This window comes from Telopea speciosissima, chromosome 6, assembly GCF_018873765.1.
Source record: "Telopea speciosissima isolate NSW1024214 ecotype Mountain lineage chromosome 6, Tspe_v1, whole genome shotgun sequence".
Taxonomy (NCBI): Eukaryota; Viridiplantae; Streptophyta; class Magnoliopsida; order Proteales; family Proteaceae; genus Telopea; species Telopea speciosissima.
Genome location: NC_057921.1, coordinates 65974330 through 65999418, shown reverse-complemented (window position 1 = coordinate 65999418; position 25089 = coordinate 65974330). Strand labels below are relative to the sequence as shown.

At 38.8% G+C, this 25089-nt stretch overlaps 2 protein-coding genes and 1 long non-coding RNA gene across 7 annotated transcripts; 1 reads left to right on the top strand and 2 right to left on the bottom strand.

Annotated features, from left to right (window-relative positions):
* Nucleotides 1–348: 348 nt before the first annotated feature.
* LOC122664908 (spermine synthase-like) lies at nucleotides 349–14976 on the bottom strand. 3 transcript variants are annotated; one of them, XM_043860937.1, is made up of 11 exons: nucleotides 14852–14976; nucleotides 14324–14538; nucleotides 14160–14204; nucleotides 13298–13374; nucleotides 13008–13130; nucleotides 8209–8313; nucleotides 8030–8102; nucleotides 7779–7850; nucleotides 4966–5161; nucleotides 4224–4353; nucleotides 349–619 (listed from the first exon to the last, which is right to left on the bottom strand). In XM_043860937.1, exons 2-11 carry the CDS (start codon nucleotides 14505–14507, stop codon nucleotides 521–523), a joined length of 1104 nt encoding a protein of 367 aa, XP_043716872.1. In that variant the 5' UTR covers nucleotides 14508–14538; nucleotides 14852–14976; the 3' UTR covers nucleotides 349–520. The 3 variants fall into 3 exon arrangements, with proteins under 3 accessions (XP_043716872.1, XP_043716874.1, XP_043716873.1); XM_043860939.1 differs by having other exon boundaries at nucleotides 14353–14538; XM_043860938.1 differs by having other exon boundaries at nucleotides 14324–14529; nucleotides 14852–14866.
* LOC122664907 (internalin I) lies at nucleotides 5202–24885 on the top strand. 3 transcript variants are annotated; one of them, XM_043860934.1, is made up of 7 exons: nucleotides 5202–5206; nucleotides 20252–20489; nucleotides 21195–21349; nucleotides 22221–22438; nucleotides 23336–23951; nucleotides 24104–24607; nucleotides 24723–24885. In XM_043860934.1, exons 2-7 carry the CDS (start codon nucleotides 20314–20316, stop codon nucleotides 24839–24841), a joined length of 1788 nt encoding a protein of 595 aa, XP_043716869.1. In that variant the 5' UTR covers nucleotides 5202–5206; nucleotides 20252–20313; the 3' UTR covers nucleotides 24842–24885. The 3 variants fall into 3 exon arrangements, with proteins under 3 accessions (XP_043716869.1, XP_043716868.1, XP_043716871.1); XM_043860933.1 differs by having other exon boundaries at nucleotides 24104–24619; nucleotides 24729–24885; XM_043860936.1 differs by lacking the exon at nucleotides 5202–5206 and having other exon boundaries at nucleotides 20352–20489; nucleotides 21197–21349; nucleotides 24104–24619; nucleotides 24729–24885.
* LOC122664909 lies at nucleotides 8556–12528 on the bottom strand. Its single transcript, XR_006333397.1, has 3 exons — nucleotides 12127–12528; nucleotides 11773–11777; nucleotides 8556–8756 (listed from the first exon to the last, which is right to left on the bottom strand). It is a non-coding gene; the product is annotated as an uncharacterized LOC122664909 (long non-coding RNA).
* Nucleotides 24886–25089: the final 204 nt, after the last annotated feature.

Sequence of the window (25089 nt, the reverse complement as noted above, 5' to 3'; positions counted from 1 at the left end):
TACAGAGAGAAAAATTGGGAAAACATGTCAATACATGGGAGAGTATTTAGATTGAATTAGACTCTATGTTCATACACCTCATTATAGTCCTTGGTATTCCCTAATTCTTTTAATATTTAGTTTTGCCACTTAGCAAACTCAGATTAGACTAGAATTTGACAGGTGAACAGAGGACATTAGGGTCCACTTCCACACACAATTTCTACCCAGTCAGAACTGCTACAAGGCAGCAATTGAAGGATTTGCAATTTTAATTCAGAGTGAGGGCATGTGGCGACTCCGCTTCCCTCCCTTCCCCCCCCCCCCCCCCTCCCCCCTTCCCCCAAAACCCGGCCCAACACACACCCATTAAAAAATCCCAATTTATATGGAAAAAAGAACAAGTTTACTGTAAGGTCTCAAATAAGTAGGGAAGTCTAAGTTACAAGTTTACATAGCTACATTGACTACCCTTCTAGCAAACACACGCATTTCCATATACCAGAAAGTTAAATGAAGTACAATTTGCCAATCAATTGGGCTACGAAACACAGATTCCCTGTACAGAGGATTGGGAGTCACGAAGGACACTTACTTCCCTTCTCAAGAATGAAGGCAAGGCAAAGGCGGCTGAATGCATCTGTCAATCAGATAAGAGTAACTGCTGCATCAATCCTCCTCCAAAAAAAAAATGATAATAATAACAATAATTAAATAAAGCACCCACGCATCGTCCCCATGTGTGTGTGTGTAAGAGAGAGAGGATAGAAGAACACTAATCATCCAAACATCACCAAACCCACTAGTGAATGGAATGTAAATGAGCCACGAATAGACATTGCTCATATCCAGGCAGTAAGGCCGACGGGCAAGAATCTCAGAGATTGCTCAGGTCGAGCAGTCACAGGAGACGAGCATGAGTCTCGCCAAGTAAAAAAACCCATATCCCATTGCTGCAGCCAAAATGCCCAACGCAAGTCCAAACGAATACGAAGATGGGTTATTCACATATTAGGCGCCTTTGGTTCCATTGGTTTAAATGGTAACGGGCCTTAATAGTAAGCCCATATCAAGGTACTACTAGGAATTCAAATTTTAATTCAGATAATTTCTAAAAGTAGATCTTTACAATTACATGGTACTTTTTAGTCTAAAGTGCTGGTGTTTTATTTGATTTAGTCAAAAGCGATTCTTTATTTCGATCGGTTAGGATGATGATAAAGCTATGACTGTCTAATATAAATAGACCATAAGGGAGCCATAGTAAGGCGTGATTGATCATGGAATAGAGTAAATGATTGCTCTACAAGTTGTGTATTGACTTCCCAGGCCACAGCCAGGGATATAGTTTTATGGTCACTCTTCTGTTTGCTTAATCGCTTGCTCATTGCCTTTATTGCTTCTTAATCCTTTTTTGTCAGTAATCCTGTTTTTCAGTTTGCAGCTTACTAGCTTGATCGATTCAAACTCTACATTGTTTTTCCCTTTCTTCAAACCAACTTGCTGTTGTTCTTAGACTCTAGGACACAAACAACCTACCAGTCCCATTGCTTGGTCTGGATCTGGGCTCAAATCTCCGATTCTGCTCAAGGTTTCACTTACCCTATTGTGCAATCTCTAGTCCTAGTTGACAGCACCCATAAAGCGCATGTTTTCTAGAATCTTCTGATCCCAACCTGCATTACCCATATAAGTGGTGGACAAAAACATAATTTGGAATAAAGGGCTTTAAATATAGAAGGAGCAAGCAATCACCAGGCACAACGGCTGTAATGGTTTTGAGATGGAAAACAAGTACAAATTGCCGTGTTCACAGAAGAATAATGTAAGCTTGATTAGTGTACTGATGTTCTCACAGAAGAACTGGAGCTTCTGACATGAGACGCAGTTCAGATGGGCAGAAGGAAGAATTGCAGGCTATATCAGCAGCTGACCAGAAAACCAGGGCAGTCGGCTGGGTCAGATTGGACCGGGACTGGATCAAATACTGGTCCAATCGACTAGACCACTTTAAAGCCCAGGTCCATTGAACCAGTCCAATTCAGAAATAAGTACACTGACCATATGCAATTCATATATCAGTACACTGACCATATCAGGAAACTTACCAGCCAAGTTGTGAGGTCTTGTTGGGGTTTTATTTCTTTCTTCTTATTATTATTGATGTGTAATAATTTGGTTGGATTAAAACTTTATGAGTCCAGTCGTATGTCAGGTTGCTTTCTTTTATTTTACAAGTGTCCTAGTCAGCTGAGACTAACTCCCAAGACAAGCGATTAATTCGGAAGAGGTTTCCTTCTTAGTTTAAGTTATTTTTTTATTATTTTATTTACTTTAATCAGAGTAGGACATTCCCAAGACTGTTATAGTTTGTATGGGTTATGTAGATTCAGGTAAAGCCTTTGTGGATTCAAGGGGGTTTCGCACATGCGGATCCAGGTATGATGCTGCTGTCAGATTCAGTACCATGTTCCGTTGTGGATTCAATAGGTAAATCTGGTGGATTCCTGAACTATCTCTCTTACCTTTCTTTTTCTATTCTATTTCTCCATTGAGTATCAGGTCAGAACATTTTTTTTTTTCAGGTGGATGCTTTCCATAAAGTCAATCATTCTTTCTCTATACACGTTTGATAAGGACATCACTCAAGGATTTAGGACTTATCAGTCACTTCATTATGGCTAAATGATCAGTCTTATGTGTAGTTCTCTTATTTTGTTGCTGTGTTGTTATTGTGTTGTAGTTATATGGGTAGTTATGATAGGAAATAACTGTTTGAGGTTTAATATGTAGTTATATGGGTAGTCATTAGAGGAAATAACTATTTTTTTTTGGTGTAATTATGAGGCCCTTTGTACTTATTATGGAAAGACAATGAATGAGAGTATTGTGAACTTGTACGATTACTCTCTTTTTATGTAGCATGAGTGACTATGCAATTCTTGGAGTGAATCCAAAAGATACAAACTATCTTCTTCTTCTGTCCATTCCTCCTCTCTTTCAAACTTTATATCTACAGCAAACCATCTCTGTTCGATCCCCCAAAACCCATTGATGTTTGTACCATCATATTTCCCTAACCTCCATTTTCATTTCTCAAGAGCCTTCCATTTGTTCTTTCAACTACAGCAGCCCATAAACCCCAATATATCATACCTATTTGGCTGGAATAGGACTGATTGTGATGAAAGATGTGGTATCCCATATTCCCTTGACCCTCCTTAGCCAAATCTCCAAGAAACCCAATTTTCCCTTCTTGCCTGAACTTGATTATTGTTAAATTTCTTACCAGTTCTTGTATCAGCTCCATTTTTTTCAAATTTTTGTCTCAACTTCAGCCCCCAGAAACCATGGATATTCTTCTACCAACAACAAGGAGACGTTGAGGACACAATCTTTGGAGTTAGGTACTGATTCAGTACTTATTCACAGCATTCTAACCCGTGGGACAGCACCGGAAGGTACTGGTCTATTGTGTTTCTTTTATTAAATTTTCCTTTGCATACTTAACATGAAAGTCTGCACATATGATTTGTTTGTTCCTTTATTTATAGCTGTACTCGTTTAGAATTTCTGCAAGTATGCAGAGATATATGAGTTCGATGCCCTTCCCAGCCTTCCTACCTTTCAATTAGAATAATTTTCTAGGTTTTCCAAACCTGTCCTACACCACCTTAGATTCCTGTTTATGATCAGTTGCAGCTTCTATTTGTTCATAATTTAAAATATGGTTGTTTAGTTGCCACTCAAATATCCTGAAATGCTAAAGTGGACTTGATTTCCTGTTCCTGAATTTTAGGTCTGTTTTAGAACTTCAGAAACCTAAATCAAATTATAAATTTCCTAGTGTACTCCACTTTCTGAACTTGATTTCTACGTTTCTGGTTCTGATTATGCTTGCTGATTTATTCCTGATATCAATTTAATCTTTGTTTTCAGTTTGAATCAATAAAACCGTACTCGGTCAGTAGGTTCTTTCTCATCTGATCTGTTTTAACCGCATTATCAAGTTTTCTCCTAAATCTGGTTCCTTACATTCCTGCAATTCTGGATTTCTCTGGGATTTCTGAACCCTAGTCCTTAGGCGACCTATAAACCCATTAACATGCTATCTTTAGTTTAATTAGGTTGGAGTATAGATAGTGAATCACACTAAACAAAGCGCAGCCTCTCATATATGACTCCAATCGGAAGAGATTTACAACATAATATCGACTAAATTTAAACAGAAATAAACCTCTTACCTCTGAGTTGTAGAACCTGAGTTCCCTCCTGAACTTAATAGCTCCTTCTACTTTCTCTATAGGATTAATAGGATTTGAAAAATCAACAGGTGGTCCATCCGTTGAGCATATCAGAAACCCAATCACACCACTAACTCAACAAAATAAATATCCACAAATGAGAATAATTTCACAGAGTGCAATTTTATCAGCAAATGAAATACAAATACTAAAATATATCATTAACTGTTGCTGTCATAGTTTGACCAAAATACCTAATAAATCTTTACTTTTTTGCTTTGCAAACAGACCAGAAAGGAGGTAGAGCAGAAACTTTTCCTACAATTGTGCAGTTTGTTCAATCAGGAAAAAAAAATGGAAAGAAGGTTTCCAACTAAACTAAGCTGCATACCAAAATCTGGGTTGGCATGGCTAAACAAATCTTTTTTAAAAGCGGATTTCTTCCATTTCATTATTTCAAGTTTTTTTACCAATGAATTGACCTTTTTATAATACACCCAGCTTCCAATAAACAAAGAAGGCAAAATTTCATTTATGCACCTCAAGCTAATGATGAGTTATTTAGATTTGTTAGTAAAAATATCAGGTAGGACACTAAAATACAAAACCCGATGGCCATAAATGCCTTTCAGGACTTCATGACTACAAACAACTTCTTTAGACCTCTTTTAATCTTTGTGAAGACAAGGAATTTATTTTGTGTAAAAATAATATATTGGAAAAGTCCGAAGTATGTCAATACCTTGGATATGTAGGAACACTTGTCCATGCATAACGAACAGAACCCTTGAATGTCTCCTGGCAAATAGAGATCATATCTTGAATAAGGTGTGTGTGAAGCCACATACTTTCTGCCATGCTACAAAGAACACCACCGGGCCTTAACGCTCTTGCTGCCATCTCAAAAAAGGGCCTTTCAACAAGTTCTTGAGCAGGACCTGAATCCAGCCCCCCAACCACAGGACAAAAAAATGAGGATCTCAGTGAGAAGCTTCTTCGGGTCTTATTTTATTTTAGTATTGAAACATGTCTTAGGAATCCCATTCTTAACTTTCTGGTTAGCACTTTTCAAAGTGCCTTTGTACCCCCTCATGCAATATCTGATAATATCTATGTGGCTCATGAAGTGTTACATCAAATGAGGCATACTAAAAGAAAAGGAGGGCTATGGCATTAAAGATTGACTTGAGTAAGGCTATTGATAGAATGGAATGGGCTATCTTGAGAAGGTGCTTTTTAAGACAGGATTTGCAAGGACTTGGGTAAATTGGGTTATGCAATGTATTACAACAGTAGAACATCATGTTAAGCTCAATGGTGGGGTAATTGGCCAGGTGACTCCCCATTGTGGGTTGAGACAGGGCTGTCCTCTCAGTCCCTATTTGTTTATTTTATGTCAAGAAGCCTTGTCATGCAAATTCTTGCAAGCTGAATCTTCCCATCTGGTTTCTGGGATAAAGACTAGTAGGTCTGGGCTACCATCTCTCACTTGTTCTTTGCTGATGATTGTTTTTTTTTTTTTCCAAAGTTGCAATGGACGAGTGTAGAATTATTTTTAACCTGCTTTATGAATATTGCCTAGGGTTGGGTCAAGAGGTTGAATTTCAGAAATCTAGCATTAGTTTTAGTGCTAACACCTCCTCATCTGTCAAAAGGTATATTTGCCATTTGTTTAATGTTGCTGAGGTGATGAACCATGGAAAAAACTTGGGAATGCCAACTGATTTTGGTAAGTCTAAGAAAATACTCTCTAACATTGCAAAAAGGGTTCACAATAAACTCTGGTTGGAAAAGTAGTTTAGTTTCTCCTGCTGGTAAAGAGGTGTTAATTAAAGCTGTTGTTACATGTTTTCCTGCATATGCAATGTCAATGTTCCTATTACCTGCATCTATTTGTTATGATTCCCATAGGACAGTCAAGATAGTTCGAATAAAGATATATTTTGGGCTATGGGAGCACCTTTGTAGAAGTAAAAAGGGAGGGGGCTTGGATTTAGGGATTTCAAATGTTTTAATGTTGCTGTCTTAGCAAGACAATGCTGGAGAATTATGATGCTTTGTGGGTTAAGGTGCTCAGAGGGAAATGTTCTGTAGATGCTCCGAGTAGGGGTTTTTGCTCTTGGGCTTGGCGCAATTTACTAAAAGGGAGGGATTTTTTGTTTAAGGGTGTCTTCGTAGGAGGGTCGGGAATGGTGCTTCAATAAATGTATACAATGATGCTTGGGTTCCTTCGGTCTGTAATGGTAGAATTCCTAATCCCAAGTTTAAGAGTATCCAGAGGGTCTCTGATCTTATTATTCCTGGGAGGCTTCAATTGGATGAATCCCTGATTCATGCTGCCTTCTGTGTGGAGGACGCCAAAACTATCCTTTCTATTCCTTTGTGTCTTTCTCTCCCCTTCCCCTGATTCCTGGATGTGGGGTTTTTGGAAAGATGGGAAGTTCTCTGTGAAGACTGCTTACCATGTTGTGTTTGCCGAGTCATCTTCTAAGCACCCTGAATGTTCGAAAAATAGTAAGGACCCTTTCTGGCAGAATCTCTGGGAGCTGCCTTTATTAACCAAACTTTAGCATTGCGTTTGGAAATGCTGTAAGCACAAATGAGCTGTTAAATTCATGTTATACAAAGACATTTATCTGTTGATTCTGTCTGCCCTGTGTGTTCTAATGCTGAGGAATCTGTTGAGCATGTTTTATTTTTATGTTCCTTTGCTTTGTTTTGTTGAAGGGCTTCCCCTTTCAGACTAGACACACGGTGCTTTCAAGGTCTAGCTATGAAGGAAATCTTTTCCCAATTTCTTGTTTGGTCTCATCAATTCCACATAGGAGTAATGCTATTCTTCAGTGGGATTCTTTGTTTCAAGGGAAAATATGGAAAGCTAGGAATGCATTCATTTTTAATCATTCTAACCTTTCTCTTGATGGAATTATTCAGGCTTTTATCATGCTGTGGAAGAAGGTCGCGGGGGTATTAGTAGGGACAAGGGTAAGTTTGCCCCTGTTGCTTTAAGCACTTCCTTTCCCTCTCACTCTAGCAGTCATGTTTTTATATTTACTGATGGTGCATGGAATCCCACTCTCTATTGGGTGGCAGTGGTGTACTCATCAAGAATTCTAAGGGCGGTTTCGTGCCAGCAAAGTGTAAACATGGAAGGAGCTTCTCTTCAGCATCTATGGAGGCAGAGGCAGTCAGAGATGATTATTAATGGTTCGAAGCATGAAGCTTTGGCACATTACCATTTTTTCAGACTCTAAATCACTGATTGCTTTTCTAAAATCGTTTGGACGTATCTTTGGACTGGGCTACCCAGGTGATTTCTGTGGATATTCTTTCTCTTTGTTGTTCGTTTCTGTAGAATTTTTGTTTGTTCCTCGATCCCTCAATGTGGAAGCCCACATTTTGGCTCCCTCCCTTTGTCCAAAAAAAAAAAAAACCATCATCTTCAAACAGCAACCAGATAAAGATGTCTATTAGAGTATGTTGAACCAAATGCATTTTTATGAATACCTAGAGAAGAAAAAAATTGGAACAGTGAGGATATAGTTTAGAACATACCCACAGGATCCGATGAATCCACAATGATTGCATCATACATCCCTTCAGGTGCATGCCTTAAAAATTCTGCACCTGTCAAAAGTTATCCATATGAAAATAAATTAAGTGACAACTATAAAAAAATGAAAAAAAATTCACAACTTCAACATAGTTAAAATACCCCCCCCCAAAAAAAAATACAAATTGAAGGCACAAGTAGATGTTGGTTCAATAATGGCAAGAACAAGAAAGTAGACAAATGTCCAGCGTACCATCACCGACATGAAGTCGGACACGAGGATCCTCAAATCCAATAGATAAATCTGGAAAGAACTTCTTAGACACCTAGAATAGAAGACAAACAGTTAGGTCCAGAGAGATATTAAAATAAAAAACTAATCATGAACATGAACAAAATATCCATCCATCTAATGTTTCAGAACATACTCACATCTATTACCATCTTATCGATCTCACAAATGTCAATGTACTCTACAGAGCTATGGCGAGAGATTTCCCTCAAAACCCCACCATCACCACCACCTACAACCAGAACCTGCATTAAGCAGTTCCAGCAACACTTAGAAAATAAAAGTACTTCCCTTTTTCTCTTCAATAAAAGATAATTCATCATGAACTACTTGAGAAAGAGCTACCAACTTTGCTCAAAATCCACTCCAAAAAATTTACCATACAAATCATGAATTCTTTTCCTTTGTTTTGACAAATAGAAGACATGAAGTCACTAAGGGAAGTAAATTTACTATACAAATCATGAATTCTTTTCCTCGTGTCCTCCTAGCATTGCCGAAATTCCTTTTTGTGAATCTACTAGGAATGAAAGATCATATGTTAAGACTGGATTTAATAAGGTTATAAGAAATATGGACCATGAGTCAAGACTGAATTGGCCACCTATTCCAGATAATTTGAGCACCTACTGAGCAGCAAATAAAAGAGCCCAATGGATCCATAGAGATTCCTCTATAGGGAGGCTCACTGATGCAGATTCATCATCAAATAAGGCTTGTTTCATTGGGAATAAGTGTAGGGTTGGGATATATATATGTTGGGCCTTTGTTCCCAAGGGTTTTCTATGTATTAGGCCACTTTAGTGGGCCTGAAATAGGGGTATATAGGTTGCATACGGGATTAGCCCAATACTTAGTTTTTATTTTGTGTTTTTAATTGAACCGGTTTAAATTGGTTGCATCCAATTGGTTCAATTGGTCTAATTTAAGTGAAGTGATCCTATTGGCTAAGAGGTTCTTATATCCTATTGGCTACTAGGGAATCTTCTTTATTTTAAGTAGTTTAAGTTGTTTTAAGTCATTAGGACTCTATTTTGAGTCTATTTGAGTTTCCTAGTCAGTTTAAGTTGCCTAATAGGTTAGGGATAAGGTTAGGCCATTCCTTTTTAGTGTCTAAGTCTATTTTTGAGTCTTCTATATAAGTTTGTAAGGGAGGCCAGCATTGTACACGAATTTGATTAATGAAAAGCTTTTGTTTGCTGCCATAGCTGTTGCTCTGCTCTGTTGAGTGAACCTTGTGAGTAATATCAAGGCTACCTTGTAGGTAATATCAAGGTGAAGGGATTGGTGGACTCCGATCGACTCCTTGCATCTTGTAGATCGGGAGGTCCTTCTTCTAGTTCTTCAAAGCTGCTACCATTGAAGATTTAATCTTTCAAGTAAGTAGTTTATTAATTCAGCATTTAACCTTCTTCTTCTAATCCTCTAACCTAAGCTCCATCTACTCCTATTATCACCCCTTCCATTAATCCATAGATCCATTAGAACCCTAAAACCCTAAATCCAATTCTGCCCTAAATTGTAGAATTTTGTAACTCATCCAAACCCTAACTTCTTTATACCAAAATAACCCCTTAGACCTGCCCATTAATACCCTATAAACCTCTTTCCTAAAATCTGCCCCTAAACCCTAGATCTTACAAACAGTCCATTTTCATAAGGCATCCTACCCAAAACCCTAGAATTCCAACCTCAACCAAATTTGATCCAACTTATACCATTAGACTCATAAAATTCTGCACATCATTACCAAATAAAACCCTAAGTCAAAACCCTAACCATAACCCTAATTTTGCCCTAATTAGCCTAAGCTGTCCCAATCGGCCAGCCTTGTTAAGAGATCCTATTACCCTGGTTCCTAGTGGGATTACTCCTACCTAGGATTACATTAAATTGGTATTAGAGCTATGGCGGAGGGAAGCTCCAACCAAGCCTTGAAAGACCCACCTCCCTTCGTTTTCAAGACCCAAGTTCGTCTACCCAATGGGAGCACCGCCATCTTAGTTGTTGATGAGAGGAGACGTAACAACATTATTTCACAATCCGTGGTGGATTTGTTGTCCCAACCAGGAGAGATTTGCATCGAGCCTACGGTAAAGTCTGTGTTGAATTTGGGTGTTCTTCATATCATGATGGTGCTTGGTGTAAGCGGTACCATCTCTAAGGAGCTTTATTGCAGTAGGTTGCAATTGGTTGGACGACGACAAGGTTGGATTGAACCGGAAAACAACTTGTGTGTCTTACCCGATCGATGAGCGTCTATATCATTTGTTTACTCTAAAAGGATTACAACCAAAGGTGACCACATCAACTGTACAGCCACAAGGATCTGCCGAACATGTCAACTCAAATGCAAGTGACATCGATGTGTTTGAAGTTTCACCTATGGCAGATGCACCAACAAAAGATTCTACTAAAGCGGTTTGTGTTGAAGAGATTCAAGAACCTATAGCTAAAGAAATTCAAGAAGACCAAGCTGCCCCAAGTTGAGATCATGGTTGAGAAGCTCGGCCATCAAATTGATGTGGAAGTCCAACACACAATGGTAGAAGAAACTACGAAGAGGGCAAAGTAGACAAGGTGAGGACATGGAGGATGAAGTGGTGATTGACAACACTCCACAAGAAATCATCGACATCCAAGATGTTGTTCTTGAAGAGGTCGAGCACATAGAGTTTGTTATGCCACTATGGTTCTTTGAAGAGAACGCTCCACACATTGAAGACTTTATCCCCAATGTTCCCGCTTCACCGAAATTCTGTTTGGGGATGGTCAAAGTCGCGATCACATGTTGATTCCCCTCATCACTACAAAATTCGAGGACGAATTTTTTCAAGTTGGGGAGAGTTGATGCAGATTCATCATCAAATAAGGCTTGTTTCATTGGGAATAAGTGTAGGGTTGGGATATATATATGTTGGGCCTTTGTTCCCAAGGGTTTTCTATGTATTAGGCCACTTTAGTGGGCCTGAAATAGGGGTATATAGGTTGCATACGGGATTAGCCCAATACTTAGTTTTTATTTTGTGTTTTTAATTGAACCGGTTTAAATTGGTTGCATCCAATTGGTTCAATTGGTCTAATTTAAGTGAAGTGATCCTATTGGCTAAGAGGTTCTTATATCCTATTGGCTACTAGGGAATCTTCTTTATTTTAAGTAGTTTAAGTTGTTTTAAGTCATTAGGACTCTATTTTGAGTCTATTTGAGTTTCCTAGTCAGTTTAAGTTGCCTAATAGGTTAGGGATAAGGTTAGGCCATTCCTTTTTAGTGTCTAAGTCTATTTTTGAGTCTTCTATATAAGTTTGTAAGGGAGGCCAGCATTGTACACGAATTTGATTAATGAAAAGCTTTTGTTTCTGCCATAGCTGTTGCTCGCTTCTGTTGAGTGAACCTTGTGAGTAATATCAAGGCTACCTTGTGGGTAATATCAAGGTGAAGGGATTGGTGGACTCCGATCGACTCCTTGCATCTTGTAGATCGGGAGGTCCTTCTTCTAGTTCTTCAAAGCTGCTACCATTGAAGATTTAATCTTTCAAGTAAGTAGTTTATTAATTCAGCATTTAACCTTCTTCTTCTAATCCTCTAACCTAAGCTCCATCTACTCCTATTATCACCCCTTCCATTAATCCATAGATCCATTAGAACCCTAAAACCCTAAATCCAATTCTGCCCTAAATTGTAGAATTTTGTAACTCATCCAAACCCTAACTTCTTTATACCAAAATAACCCCTTAGACCTGCCCATTAATACCCTATAAACCTCTTTCCTAAAATCTGCCCCTAAACCCTAGATCTTACAAACAGTCCATTTTCATAAGGCATCCTACCCAAAACCCTAGAATTCCAACCTCAACCAAATTTGATCCAACTTATACCATTAGACTCATACAATTCTGCACATCATTACCAAATAAAACCCTAAGTCAAAACCCTAACCATAACCCTAATTTTGCCCTAATTAGCCTAAGCTGTCCCAATCGGCCAGCCTTGTTAAGAGATCCTATTACCCTGGTTCCTAGTGGGATTACTCCTACCTAGGATTACATTACTCACCTACAGAAACCATTTCCATACAGAAAAACTGATTGAGATGCTTGACACATGTGAATCGAGATAAGGTTACATTTCCACATACCACGCAGCCAGCCAAAGTCAACACCTGATAAGGCTGGGCATGCCTAGATTTAAATCAATTTGTATGTATAACTTTTTTAGCATGTAACTTTTTTAGCCAAAATTTCAGCTCACATGGTAGAAACTAATATTGATTCTTGATATGATGAAACTATTGGCTCTATAGAGTAATACCCAAAGAGAGCTTTTTATTTGTAATGAATTACAACTTACAATAGGTTAAACAAGAGATAACTAAGGAAAGATGCCTCATACAGAAAACAAAAGGTGCACTACATCCAAACTCAACGCATCCAAATTAGGTGGCATCAAAATCCTTCAGTTAAACTTCTCTTTTTCAGACGGCTATTTGTCTGTTTGATTATTTTATGGACTAAAAGTCGAATCTTATTGCATTCTAAAGTAGCCATAATAATCAGACTTACTGCACTGAAACAAGCACTGAAACAAGACACTTAGAAAAATGCTTCAATCCTATATAGCAATATTGGAATTTACAGTTTCATCAAGTATTTTGAAGAGGGTGGCACTCAAACTGCAACTATAGAAACAGAAAATAATCAGCAAAAACTGATGAGTGTGCCACTCATACTACAACTAAAGCAGAAAATAATTAACAAAATCCATAAGCATGTTCAAAATGATAGTTCTTCCAAAAAATTAAATGAGTTAAAATATCTTTTAGACTAATATATAGGCAATGCACCGGTAGAAATTTCTTTTAGACCAGGTAAATATGATAGGACACAACATCCAACATCAACAAGGAACATAGACCCATGCTAGCAAATATTAGCAAATTACAGTTTTGGGAGATGGAATCGAACAAAGGGGAAGGTGAGCAATCATCTCTTGGTAAGCACATTCATCTTTCTCAGTCAACTGAACGATACCATCAAGCACGAGTACTTTTCCATATGTTGAGGACTGCAAGAAAAATATATATCATCATTAGCAAATAAAATAAGAAGGAAGATGTAAGATCAAGATAAATGCAAAATTTAAATCATCTCTCTCTCTCTCTCTCTCTCTCTCTATGTATATATATATAGATATATATATATAGTTAAATATTTAAAAATGAAAATATAAACCTCAAAAACCAAGATCTCTTGGAACTCTGATTTGCCCTTGTATAAGATATTCTCTACTTTGAGCGAATGTGCCTCCCCTACAAAATGGATGCAAAAGCATACAACATGAAAATAGCCAATAAATACAGTTTCATTGTTTCAAATCAGTTAAAGGGGGAAAAGCACCTTATGATATTATTTGCATCTTGAAAGTAAAAGTGTAAGTTGTGCCAATTTTTGAGATAGATATGATTGTTCCCCAGGATTGTAGCCATTTGATGATGGATATTTAACATTTGGGCCATATAAGCATCAAATAAATAAATTGAATGACACAAAATGAATAATTAACCATCAGTATGATCCCAAACATGAAAACTTGTAGACCCTTCAGAGCACTGTGCAAAGAAGCCAACCATTCTGAAGCATTCTTAGATTGATTTTCTAGCCATTGATCTCCCATTACAATGCATCACCAAACAAGCATTTAGAACAGTGCTTCCGGTACTCTCAACCATCCATTCAAGGAGGAAATGGAGGTACATGATCGCAACTTATTTATATTATTTACCATGCAAAGGTAGAATTTAAATAAAAAAGGGACAGAAAACTCAATGTTCGTAAGAATTTTTTTCATGCTGTCTCTCATCTTTTCTTTTGTTTTATGGTAATTAAGAACATATTCGTACTTGACAAATACAGGTCTCAGAATCAGGAAGTGCACATGATTTAGATGGTACATATTGTGCAAGCAAGGAAGCCAAATAATAATAATAATAATGTGTCTAATGAGAAGTTTGGTTTGCTATACGCCACTATTACCTAACATCTAAGGGAATTACCACAGGCTAATTGTACAGACTCAGATGAAGGTAATGCATACCAGGCCACATAGGATTGTTGTAATAAATCAGGTCAGCAGTCCCATCTGCAATGATAATGGATGGCAAAAGGAAAGAAAAGGTTATGAACAACAACTATATAGACAAAACAAGGTGCAAAAAGAAGTGAACTAAGAGCCAAAGAAGAAACATCATTGATTATGACCAGAACAAGACCGAGGTTCTGAGAACCACCCAGAAACAACTGTGGAGTTGCATTTTGCTTCAGGTGCCGAAGCCCTTGCTTTAATGCAGCAGGAAGGGATAGTCCTCCATAGACCATTTTCTTCAGTCTCCTTCCCATCCATAATCATCTGGCATACCAAATGTTTTCCTGTGTCTCCCTCCATAGATAATTCTTTTCTTCACCTTCTCCAGTGTCTAAACAACAAAGAATTAACAAAACAAAAAAAGAGGGATGAACAAAAAATAAAGGTAAAAGAAAAGATAAAGCTCTACCAATGTTCTTCCTCCAATAGAAAACACAAATCAAGACACAGTATAAAATACAAACACTGTCCACAGACCATGTACCTAGGGTTCAAGGACCGAGAGGCTGTCGAAGTTGAAACATGGAGACTTCTTCTCATACCATTCTTAATGACAAGGAATAAGAAGAAACAGAAAATACAATTGGCTTGGCGAGTGAATAGAGTGATTTGAAGAGAAGGAGATGGCACTTTGCTTCTGTTACCTGATTTTAATGGTGGTGATTAAGGTTTTCTTCTGATACAAGCAACAAGCAAATGCCGCCAAGCCTTTTTTGTGAGAGCGCCTTCTCTCTCTCCTTCGGCCTCTGGTTTCCCGTTCAGGTGGAAATGCTGAAAACGTCTGATGCCTATTTATAGTATCATACATATTTTCTTTGAAGAAATGACTAAATATATCCTTAAAAAAAAAAATTTCTTTTTATTTTTCGCTCTTTCCACAGCACTTTCTCTACTACTGCAGAATGATGCTAGGAGGAAGAATTATCTAAGAATGTAATTCTCTGCTGATAATTTATAATATATAAGCTCTTTTTTAATTAAAAAAAAAAAACGAAGGGTATCAATTGGTTCCGTATTGGTTCTTTCTTTTCCCCTTTTTGTTTAGGTATAATATAATATATACAAATCGAAATCGAATACTTTTCAGTTTCAATTTATTAGGTTTCCATTTCAGTTCGAATGCGATCTAGGTTATCTCGGTGCCCTCCTATAAATGTGTGTGGTACAGTCCAATGGCTGGATGCTCTCTGAGCGTATTGGGCATATTGGACTCCCTGGAGAGGAACTCAATTCCATGATTGTAGTGTTAAGCGATTAAGATTTTGTTTGGGTTCGGTCTATATGTGTCAAATCTCATATTATTCAATTCAATTCAAACCGCTATTTTTAGTATAAAATCGAAATCAAACCAAACGGAATGAAATTATACTTTCCTTAATCAAAACAAGATTGAATCTTTTCAATTTGATTAGGTTTTAAACGGTCGATTTTGACTTCAGTTCAAGGTTTCAATTCCGAATATGAATTCACACCCATGATTGGAGTGAGGGGAAAAGGGCATTTCTTAAGGCACAAGATGAAGATTAGAGAGTCCAACCCTTGACATCCTGGGACATCAACATTCTATTGATTGGGAACCAAGTACCAACCAATTGTGCTAGAAATTTTCTTCATATTTTATAGATTCACATACGCAACGCTTGGTCCACTACAGGCATGCCTAGTGTCATGCGGCCATGCCTGCAACCATGCTTAGCACCCATATGGCCACGAAAAATTATTGCCCCCAGTACTGGGGGCGGTCCAATGCCCATCGTGCGGTTGGGCCCATTGTGCACAACAACTATAAGGTCTGAATCCAAGGACTGGATATGGGCCAATCTATCCTACACGTTAAGAAGAGGGCCTTTCGAGCCAAAGAATCCGCTACTGAGTTGCTATCTCTGGAAATGAAGTAGAAGGAGCATTGTTGGAAGTACGGAAACAAATGTCGAATATCATTGATAACTGGCAGCACCATAGTGTCTCTCAAACCTGAAAAAAAAAGTTTTACCAACCAATGTAGGGGTGAGAATAAATGGTAAAATTCCCTTTTGAGCCACCTAGAGATGAGTATCAATAATGGTATGCCTATTTCTTTTTGGGGGAGCGCATGGACCATGTTCACATGGCAGCCAATGAGAGTATGCATGACATCTCGGGTGTGGGGTGATCATTTCACCCCCCCCCCCCCGCTGAGACATTTTCCCATTATAATGTACCCAAGCATGTAATACCATGGGTTTCAAAGTACGACAAGTTTTTTGGTTGCCTCACTCTCCCAAGGACTAAGGATATGTGTGTGCCATATATTACATCTCAAATAGAAGGATGACGTAATAATTTCAGCCATTGAACGGCAAAGGAATGGTCTGGATTGACCATGTATCAAATTTCGGACCCATAATATTTTGCTTCTCAATGATGTATGGGCATCTCTCTATAATCTATCAAAATTCTAGGTATTCTATATTCATCAATGCCTTAATCTGAAATTTTACCTTTTGGTAAACCTGTTGAACTAAACCTTGACATGTGAGTATATGCGACTAAGGGTTTATTTCTTCACCAAAATTTTACAAAAAAAAAAGAAAAGAAAATTTTCACTAAATTCCAACCCTCTACAACTTTAACCATAGGGTAGAAATAGGCATACCATTGTTTACCCAAAAAAAATAAGAAAAGTTCTTTGTGGGGACACAGGGCTACGCCCAGACAAGGGGACAAAATGACCGTCCCACCCCCCATGAAAGGCGAAAATTCCATCCCCCAAGATGCAAGCATGCGCACTCTCACTGACTACTACACACGCGTGGCCCTTGCACTCCCCACGCAGAACACTCCCCAAAAAAGAAATAGACAGACCACTATTGACACTCATCTCTAGATGGCTCAAAAGGGAATTTTATCATTTATGTTCACCCCTAAATTGGTTTTTCCCTCATATTTTTAGTTAATTGTTTTTCAGCATTTTCAATAATTTTTACCAGAATTTAATTTATTTTTTTTTAGCTTACTTTATTTTGACTTAAACTTTGACATGGATTAAGCACACCTAGAGCCTACCGCTAAGAAACTTTGTGCTTTCTTAGGTTGGTAGTGGGAAAATTAGAGGTTTTCATTTGTTAACATTTTCCATTTGGTAGTTTATGTGAGGTTTGAAATCACAAATTTTATGGATATGTTATCTATGTCATCATTTAATAATTTTAATTATAATTATATTTAGCAAAAAAAAAGAACCTGTGAAATATGAAACGAAAGGAAAGAACCGTGTACATACGGTTTAAAAAATCAGGATTGGGTCAATCAGTTCAGCCAATCTCGATTCTAACCAATCCAACTCAGCTGATTCCCTTCCAAACATTAGGGTTAGGGTATATTTGGTCTGAGTCTTATTCATTCATCACCGATCCTAATTCCTAACTAGTCCAGACCAAAATAGACCAGGACTGATCCGGATCTTAAATTCAAGATTTTTAAACTCTGCTTGTACTTGATAGGGTAGATGGTGGGCCATACTTTGGATTGCCAATCCAAGTATGTACTCACACTGTTAGATACTTGACCGATATGCCAAAAGCTTCAGAGCTGATGGAACAAGTTAATTCAAGCCTTTTAACCTATCTCATACTCGGCTGGTCCAATCTAGTGCCCATACACTAGAGTGGATCCCACTAAACACATAACGGACCACCACGCTTCCACAGCCGTCATCTTTGGCGGATCCCACTCTAGGTAGCTTTCACTTTAGCGGTACGTAGTCATTTCCAAGTGGCTCCACTCTACTCCAAGGTTTTTGCTCGGCGGTAGGTAACCCTTTCTTGACGGTTTTCTCTCTACTCCAGGTAGCCCTTTCTGTGACTCGAACCCGTGATGTGCAGTCCGACTCTGATACCAAATGTTAGGTACTTGATCGATACGCCAAAAGCTCAAGAGCTGATGGAATGCATTAAATCAAGCCCTTTAACCTATCTCATACTATGCTGGCCCAATCTAGCGCCCATGCACTAGAGTGGACCCCATTAGACACATAACACATATATTGTAATTCATTTTCATTTTAATTGAATATTTATCTTACATAAGTTTTAAAAATCCAGAATTTAGATTTGGAACAATCCCAATCAATCTGATCAAGATCAATGAAGAATCGGTCAGAATTGGCCAAAAGTTGTCCTACCTTAGATTTGGAATGGGATCAACTTCAGCTGATTTTGATCCAACTAAAAACTTAGAATTCTAAATTTTTTTTGGGGCTGAAGTTTATGGCCAAGTAGTGTGGTCCCTGCATAAGCATAGGCCAATAAAGCACCTAGGGGGAATCATCACGGGTAGGATTTTTCTATTTTAGGGGTAAGCAGTCATTTCACGTGATACTGTGTCTGTGCACTGGGTGCACGCAGTGGATTTGGCTCCTGTCCTGTAGTGGCGGGAGTTGGAGCGTCCAACCCAGCAAAACCACCTGAAAACATGGGGTGGGGTAGTCATTTCACATGTGGGGCCTAGGTGCTACCCACCTGTGAAATGACCACTCCATCCCTGTTTTTGCTGTGGTTTTGCTGGGCTGGACGCTCCAGCTCCCGCCATTGCAGGACAGGAGCCTTTTCGGCACGCAACATGATAGATATCTTTCTCTTTTTCTTTTTTCTTTTTTTTTTAAAAAAAAGAGAGAGAATGCCACCCGTTCGCACTAGACACGCCATCCCTGTGCCTTGACATAGGAGTGTATGAAATGATTGTCGCATCCCTAGTCATTTCTGAGGTTTTAGTGGGTGCGTCAGTCATTTTGTGCGCCCCTATATCAGGGCACGACTGCACAGGACGGCGTGCATTGTGCAACCAGGTGGTATTCTCTTCCTCCCCCCCCCAAAAAAAAGAAGGTTTTCTTACATTGCCCTGCCACCAGGAACCCGACTATATCATTGCCGTCCAAAAAAGGGCAAATAGGGCAACACGGTGTGTACCTGCATCCAGACATAGTTGCGCACAAAATGACCGAGGGGGGGGTGCGACGATCATTCCATGTGTGGTTGTATCTGGGTGCACGTACACGTGGCGCTGTGCTGACCAGTCAATGTTCATTTTCCCTAAATAATAATAATAAAAGGGAGAAAGAAAGCCACCTGAGCGCATGCGACGTGCTGCCCCTACGCTTAGATAGAGAGGCAAGCGAAATAACCGTCATGCCCTTATGGAAAAATGGAATATTCCGGTGGTGTGACGCTACTTTAAAAAAATAATAATAAAAAAAAAAATTCTCTAAAACCGATTGCACCGACATTTTTTTTTTGTTTGGTAAACAAGTCTTTATTAGAAAATAAGACATGCAAAACTCATGGTGGCAATGAGGAACACAACTCAAGCAACCATGGATTGGAAATGGGCCATTCAGTCGCGCATGTTAACGACAAAGCCCTCCGAGCCAAGGAGTTAGCGACGCTGTTTATCTCCCTTGGAATTGAAAAGAAACAACACTAAACAAAAGAGAAAGAAATGTGAATAATATCATCCACCAACACACGAATGTGCAGAGGTGAAGTTCCACCACCAGCCCTGACATATGAAATCAGATTCATATTGTCAGATTCAATCATAACCCGCTCAAACCCAGCCGTGATCATCTCCATCATCGCATATCAAACACCAATAGCCTCACCCACTAAAATATCTGAAAAGGGAGTCGGGAACGAAGCAGCAAGCAAAGGTTGTCCATTGTGGTCTCTACAAAAAAACCCAACGCTTGATTTGGCTGAATCTGCAGCCCACACATGGGTAGGTAAAATGACAGCCACCTGAATGGCTGAAATTACCGTCCCACCCCATGTGTGATGTGTCTGGTCGCGCCTGCGCCCCGGTGCGCTGCGGTGCCGAGAACATCCCCCGAAAAAATATAAAGAAAAGGAATACAACGTGCTCTGCAGCCTTGCACCGCACGGAGTTCTCGTCAAAGGTTTCAAAAGTAAACACCCCTTACACATTAGCATCAGAGTCTACGCCGGCCAACTTTCAATTTCCAACAATTCCCAATTGACATTGGCCATCTTCACTGTCACACAACTGAGATCACAGAAGCTTTGCCCTGTCTGAGGTGCAACGGCAAACCCTAGAAACGGCGAATCAAGCAATGGAGGTAGAGAGCGGTCTCGTTCGTCTCTGCATCGAAGCTGCCACCGAAAACAGAGCAACTATAGAGAAATGGCGGAGGCAGCGCAGGACTCTCGAAAAAATGCCCACGCAGCTCGCAGAAGCTCTTCTACGTCGTCTTCTCCATCGCCGACTTCTATTTCCTTCCTTGCTCGAGTAAGCACTGATTTCAATATACACTCTTTTGAACCTGTTTATCTTCTTTTGAATTGAGTTTGGATATCCTTGGGGCAAATCATTGGAGAAACCTATGCTGTTTGACGGGAACTAGAGCGAAAGTGAGGCAATTGGTTGATCATTCTAAGTCCTAATAAGTCAATGTTTCTAATCCTAAATAATAGAAATTGCTTGATCATTCTAAATCCTAATAAGTCAATGTTTCTAATCGTAATTGATGTTTCCGTGATTTTAGATCTTAAAATAAGTTCCATACTCCCAATTTCCAGTCGTTATTGACTTAATTAGTGTATCAAAGGCTCTTTTGGGTTGTAAATGTAGTTAAATGTTATTATGTGAAAAGTGAGCTCATAGCATTCTGGGAAGCTAGTTGCTACCACATTGCAATTTTAATCCCGTAGCTCAATCGTTGTAAATTGGATAGAACCAGGTTCCGGAATCTGTTATCTCTGTTCTCAACTTTCTGTCATTCATAAAGATGACATGGATATTCCTTGAACATTAAAGGTGCTTTCTATGTATGTCACGGTGTCATTATCTGTTTTGTCCAAATTTCATCTTGATGTTAATATTTCGTCTGGAAACAAATGGAATCTTTGGGCAATTTAACCCACATTACACCCATAAATGTTTTGGAATTATCTTCTATAGTGGTCTTCTAACTGTCAGAATTTTCCTTCCTAGAGTTTTCAAACATTCTATAGAGGAGATTGATCTAAAGGGTGAGAGCTCTGTGAACGCGGAATGGATGGCATACTTGGGCGCATTCCGCTACCTGCGTACATTGAACCTTGCAGATTGCCAACGTATCAATAATTCTGCCCTTTGGGCCATTACTGGTATGGGCCTTCAATGTATTCCTTATCATGTGCTTTAGCAGGTTGAATAAGGAGTTGCCTTCCTCAAAGCTTTTTAAGGTTTCTCTTCTTAGTTATTCCTTATTTATGGGAAGGAAAAAAAAGTTTATTGGGTTTAGTGAAATGAATAGTCTTATTTAATTCCCATATATAACATTGCCATCTGAACAAAAAACATAGTGTAGATATATTGGAGAAATTATTTTCTTGTGATGAAAATAATCTGTTTTCAAACGATTAGAATCTAGCTAAACCAATCTGTTTATCTCAAGAATCATCCAATTGTCTACGTTGTTTGCTTCTTCTGTAATTGAATTTCTTGGACAAAACTGAACTGAATTTGTTGAAGTCTCATTTCAACGTTTGGGTTTCTGCATGAATCCTGAAAAGTGTATCATGATGTTCCGTAGGAGCATCGAGGGTGTTAGTTCTATTTTTTACTTCCCATGCAAATGCACAACTAACTACCAACTGGTTTTGACACTGACCTTTTTAGTTGGTTGGTCATTATTTGAATGGGCATGGCTCGACAAGGATCTTAGCCATTCTCCTATTTCTAAGGCATGGACAAGCACCAATCAGGTCAACCGCTAAGACATAGGGTTGATTGATGATTTGGTATGTGCCTGCCTTAGGTTTTCTTAAATATGGCCTACCTGTTTGACTTGTTCATGAGTAAGGAAAAAATTTTGATGTAGAATGTTGGATGCATGGGTGTTATTTTTAAACAAGTAAGAAAATTTATGTTCTTGGATGCAGATGTCAAAACTGTGCCAAGGTTTGAGATAAGAGTTTTGCATGTCATTGCACAGAGACAAGTACTTATTCTAGATTTTGATATCACTTGTTCTAGGAATGGATAGCTTACAGGAGTTGGACCTTTCTAGATGCAAACGGGTTACTGATGCTGGGATCGGACATCTTCTATCCATTACAAACTTGAAGAAATTATGTATTTCAGGAACATGTCTGTCTGCAGAAGGGGTTACACGGCTCTCTTCTCTTATAAATCTGACTATTTTGGACTTGGGAGGTCTACCCGTCACTGATCTTGCACTATGCTCTCTACAGGTATTTGTCTTCCTCCCCCCCCTTCCTCTTGGTTCGGTTCTCTTATTGTGTCTTTTATAGACTGATCTATTTGGATATTCTTTTCCAACTTTCTCATAATTAGCAATGTTTTGTTAGGGGATGATGGCTTGTGAACTAATTGTGAACCATGTATACCTCAACTATTGAAAACAATAATTATTACCTTTTTAAATCAACTAGTACAAGTTTAGTGTATGCCAAAAGATGTGTGGCTCAAAACTAACCATTCCATTGGTCCTGTCTACCAGGTTTCCGAGGTCAGAATCAACTGGGTTGGAAAACCCTAATCACCATCCAGCAATAGACTTTTGTGGACTGTAGGTGTTTTTATGTATTTCTTACTGACCAAAAGAACAAGGTAGAGTGGATGTTCACATGCACCTGGTAGGTTCAAATTTTAACATAGGAAACTTCCTAGGTGGGGTCCATAGAGATGTAGTTCTAATGCCACTGCGCATAGGTTCTGTTTATAGTATCCAGATTAAGGGTAAATATTTGACTTGTTTGAGGGTATTAAATTCATTACCTTCTTCAACATCTCTTCTTTCTCTGTGTAACTGTTAATTTCTGCCAACTGGATCTGTAGCTCAGTTAATTAGATTTGATTTCTTCTTATTAGGGCCAGGATATGTAGTTCTAACGCCAAATTTGCAACTTATACTACCAAAACCTAGTTATTCTGTTTCTAGAATCCATGTTTACAGTCAACAATTTGAGTGGATGATTAGACTTATTAATTCCTTCTTTACTTTTTTCCAGGCTATTAAATTCTTTATTTTCTTCGTCTCCCTCTCTCCATTTCTCTCTACGTGTTTGTGTGTTTCTTCCAACTGGTTTTGTAGGTACAGTTATTCAGGTTTGTTGTTTTCTTATTAGGTACTCACCAAACTGGAACGCTTGGATTTGTGGGGGAGTAAAATTTCCAACAAAGGTGCTTCTCTGCTTAAACTATTCACCAAGCTGAGTTCCCTGAATCTAGCTTGGACCAATGTTACTAAGTTGCTGAATCTTCCCTCTCTCGAATGCTTAAACATGAGTAACTGCACCATCAATTCTGTATTTGAAGGAGCTGACAATAGAGTTAAAGCTCCTCTGCAAAAGCTTGTTTTCCTTGGGGCTACATTCATAGATGCGCATGAAGTGTTCTTTTATATTGATGCAAGTCGCCTGGCCTTTCTTGACTTATCCCATTCCTCTCTTCATAATTTCGAGTTCTTGGCTAATATGGATGCTCTGGCACATTTGGATGTCAGCTTTAGTGGGATGGACGATGATTCTATTGCACTGATTGCACATGTTGGAGCAAATTTGAAAAATCTAAATCTGAGCAATACAAGGCTCACGTCTGCCGGCGTAGAGATTTTAGCTGGGCATGTTCCGAATCTTGAAACTCTTTCATTATCTCACACAGCCATTGATGACGTTGCTCTCTCATATATCAGCTTGATGCCCTCACTGAGGGTTATCAACTTAAGTAACACAGCAGTTAGAGGTATACTCAAGCATGCGTCAAGTTCTTTGAAATCAAAACATTTTCAGTGGGATTTTTGTAATTCCTCTTTCAACTTCTACAGTTGCAAGATTGTTCTTGTGTTCTACCAAAAAAAAAAGATGGCTCTTATGATGTTTTTGCTGGAATTGCAGGTTTCACTTACTGGGTTGGCGACGATCCAGATCAGGTTCCCTCACTGACAGCATTGCAGAATCTCAACCATTTAGAAAGGTTGGACTTGGAAGACACCCAAGTTGGGGATGGGGCCATGTCTCCTCTATCCAGTTTACAAGAATTGAACTATTTGTTTCTCAAGGGAGGAAACATTTCAGATGTTTCATTGGAGCTTATGGCATCTATCCCAAAGCTAAAATTTCTGAGGATTTGTGGTGGGGTTTTGACCAATGCAGGACTCCATGCATTCAGACCACCAGTAATGCTGGAGATGCTGGATCTGAGCGGCTGTTGGCTTTTAACTGAGGATGCTCTCTCCTTGTTTCACAAGAATCATCCTCATATTGAGGTGAAGCATGAACTTTCTGCAGGCCTCTTTGCAGATCAAGTTGCTTGTGACCGTCCATCGTCATTGCAAGGATCTTCACAGTTGAAACATAAGAAGGGGAAAATGTCTAAGGTCCCCAGTCAGTTCTTGGAGGGGAGTTTTGTAGGTAGGAAATATTCCAAGCTATAATTTCCTCAAAGTAGTAGCCTCCTTTCTTGATCTCCTATTTTCCCTGCCCTATTTAATTCTTTCTTCTTTCATTGTTCTTCAAATAGATGAGAGGTTGAAGTACAGCAGAGAGGAACTACTGAAGTTGCAGTTCTCACCTCTATCTCGTGCTTCTCCCCACGGAAAGGGTACTGTGATACCAAAGGTGCTGACAAATTAATAACCTAAGTATTTAGTTTCTGTATTCTGTATTAACAATTTGAAAACTTTTTTTTTTTTTTGTGTAATCACACAAACCACAGGCCAATCTCAAAAGGTTAACCAACTTTTGGGACTGCGGAATGGTGGATATACACAATTCACACCACACTCACACACCCGATGTGGCACTATCCCCATAAATTTTTAGGACTGTGGATGATGTATTTGTAGCCGTTGTATGACTATTCTATAAATTTCTCCTTTGAA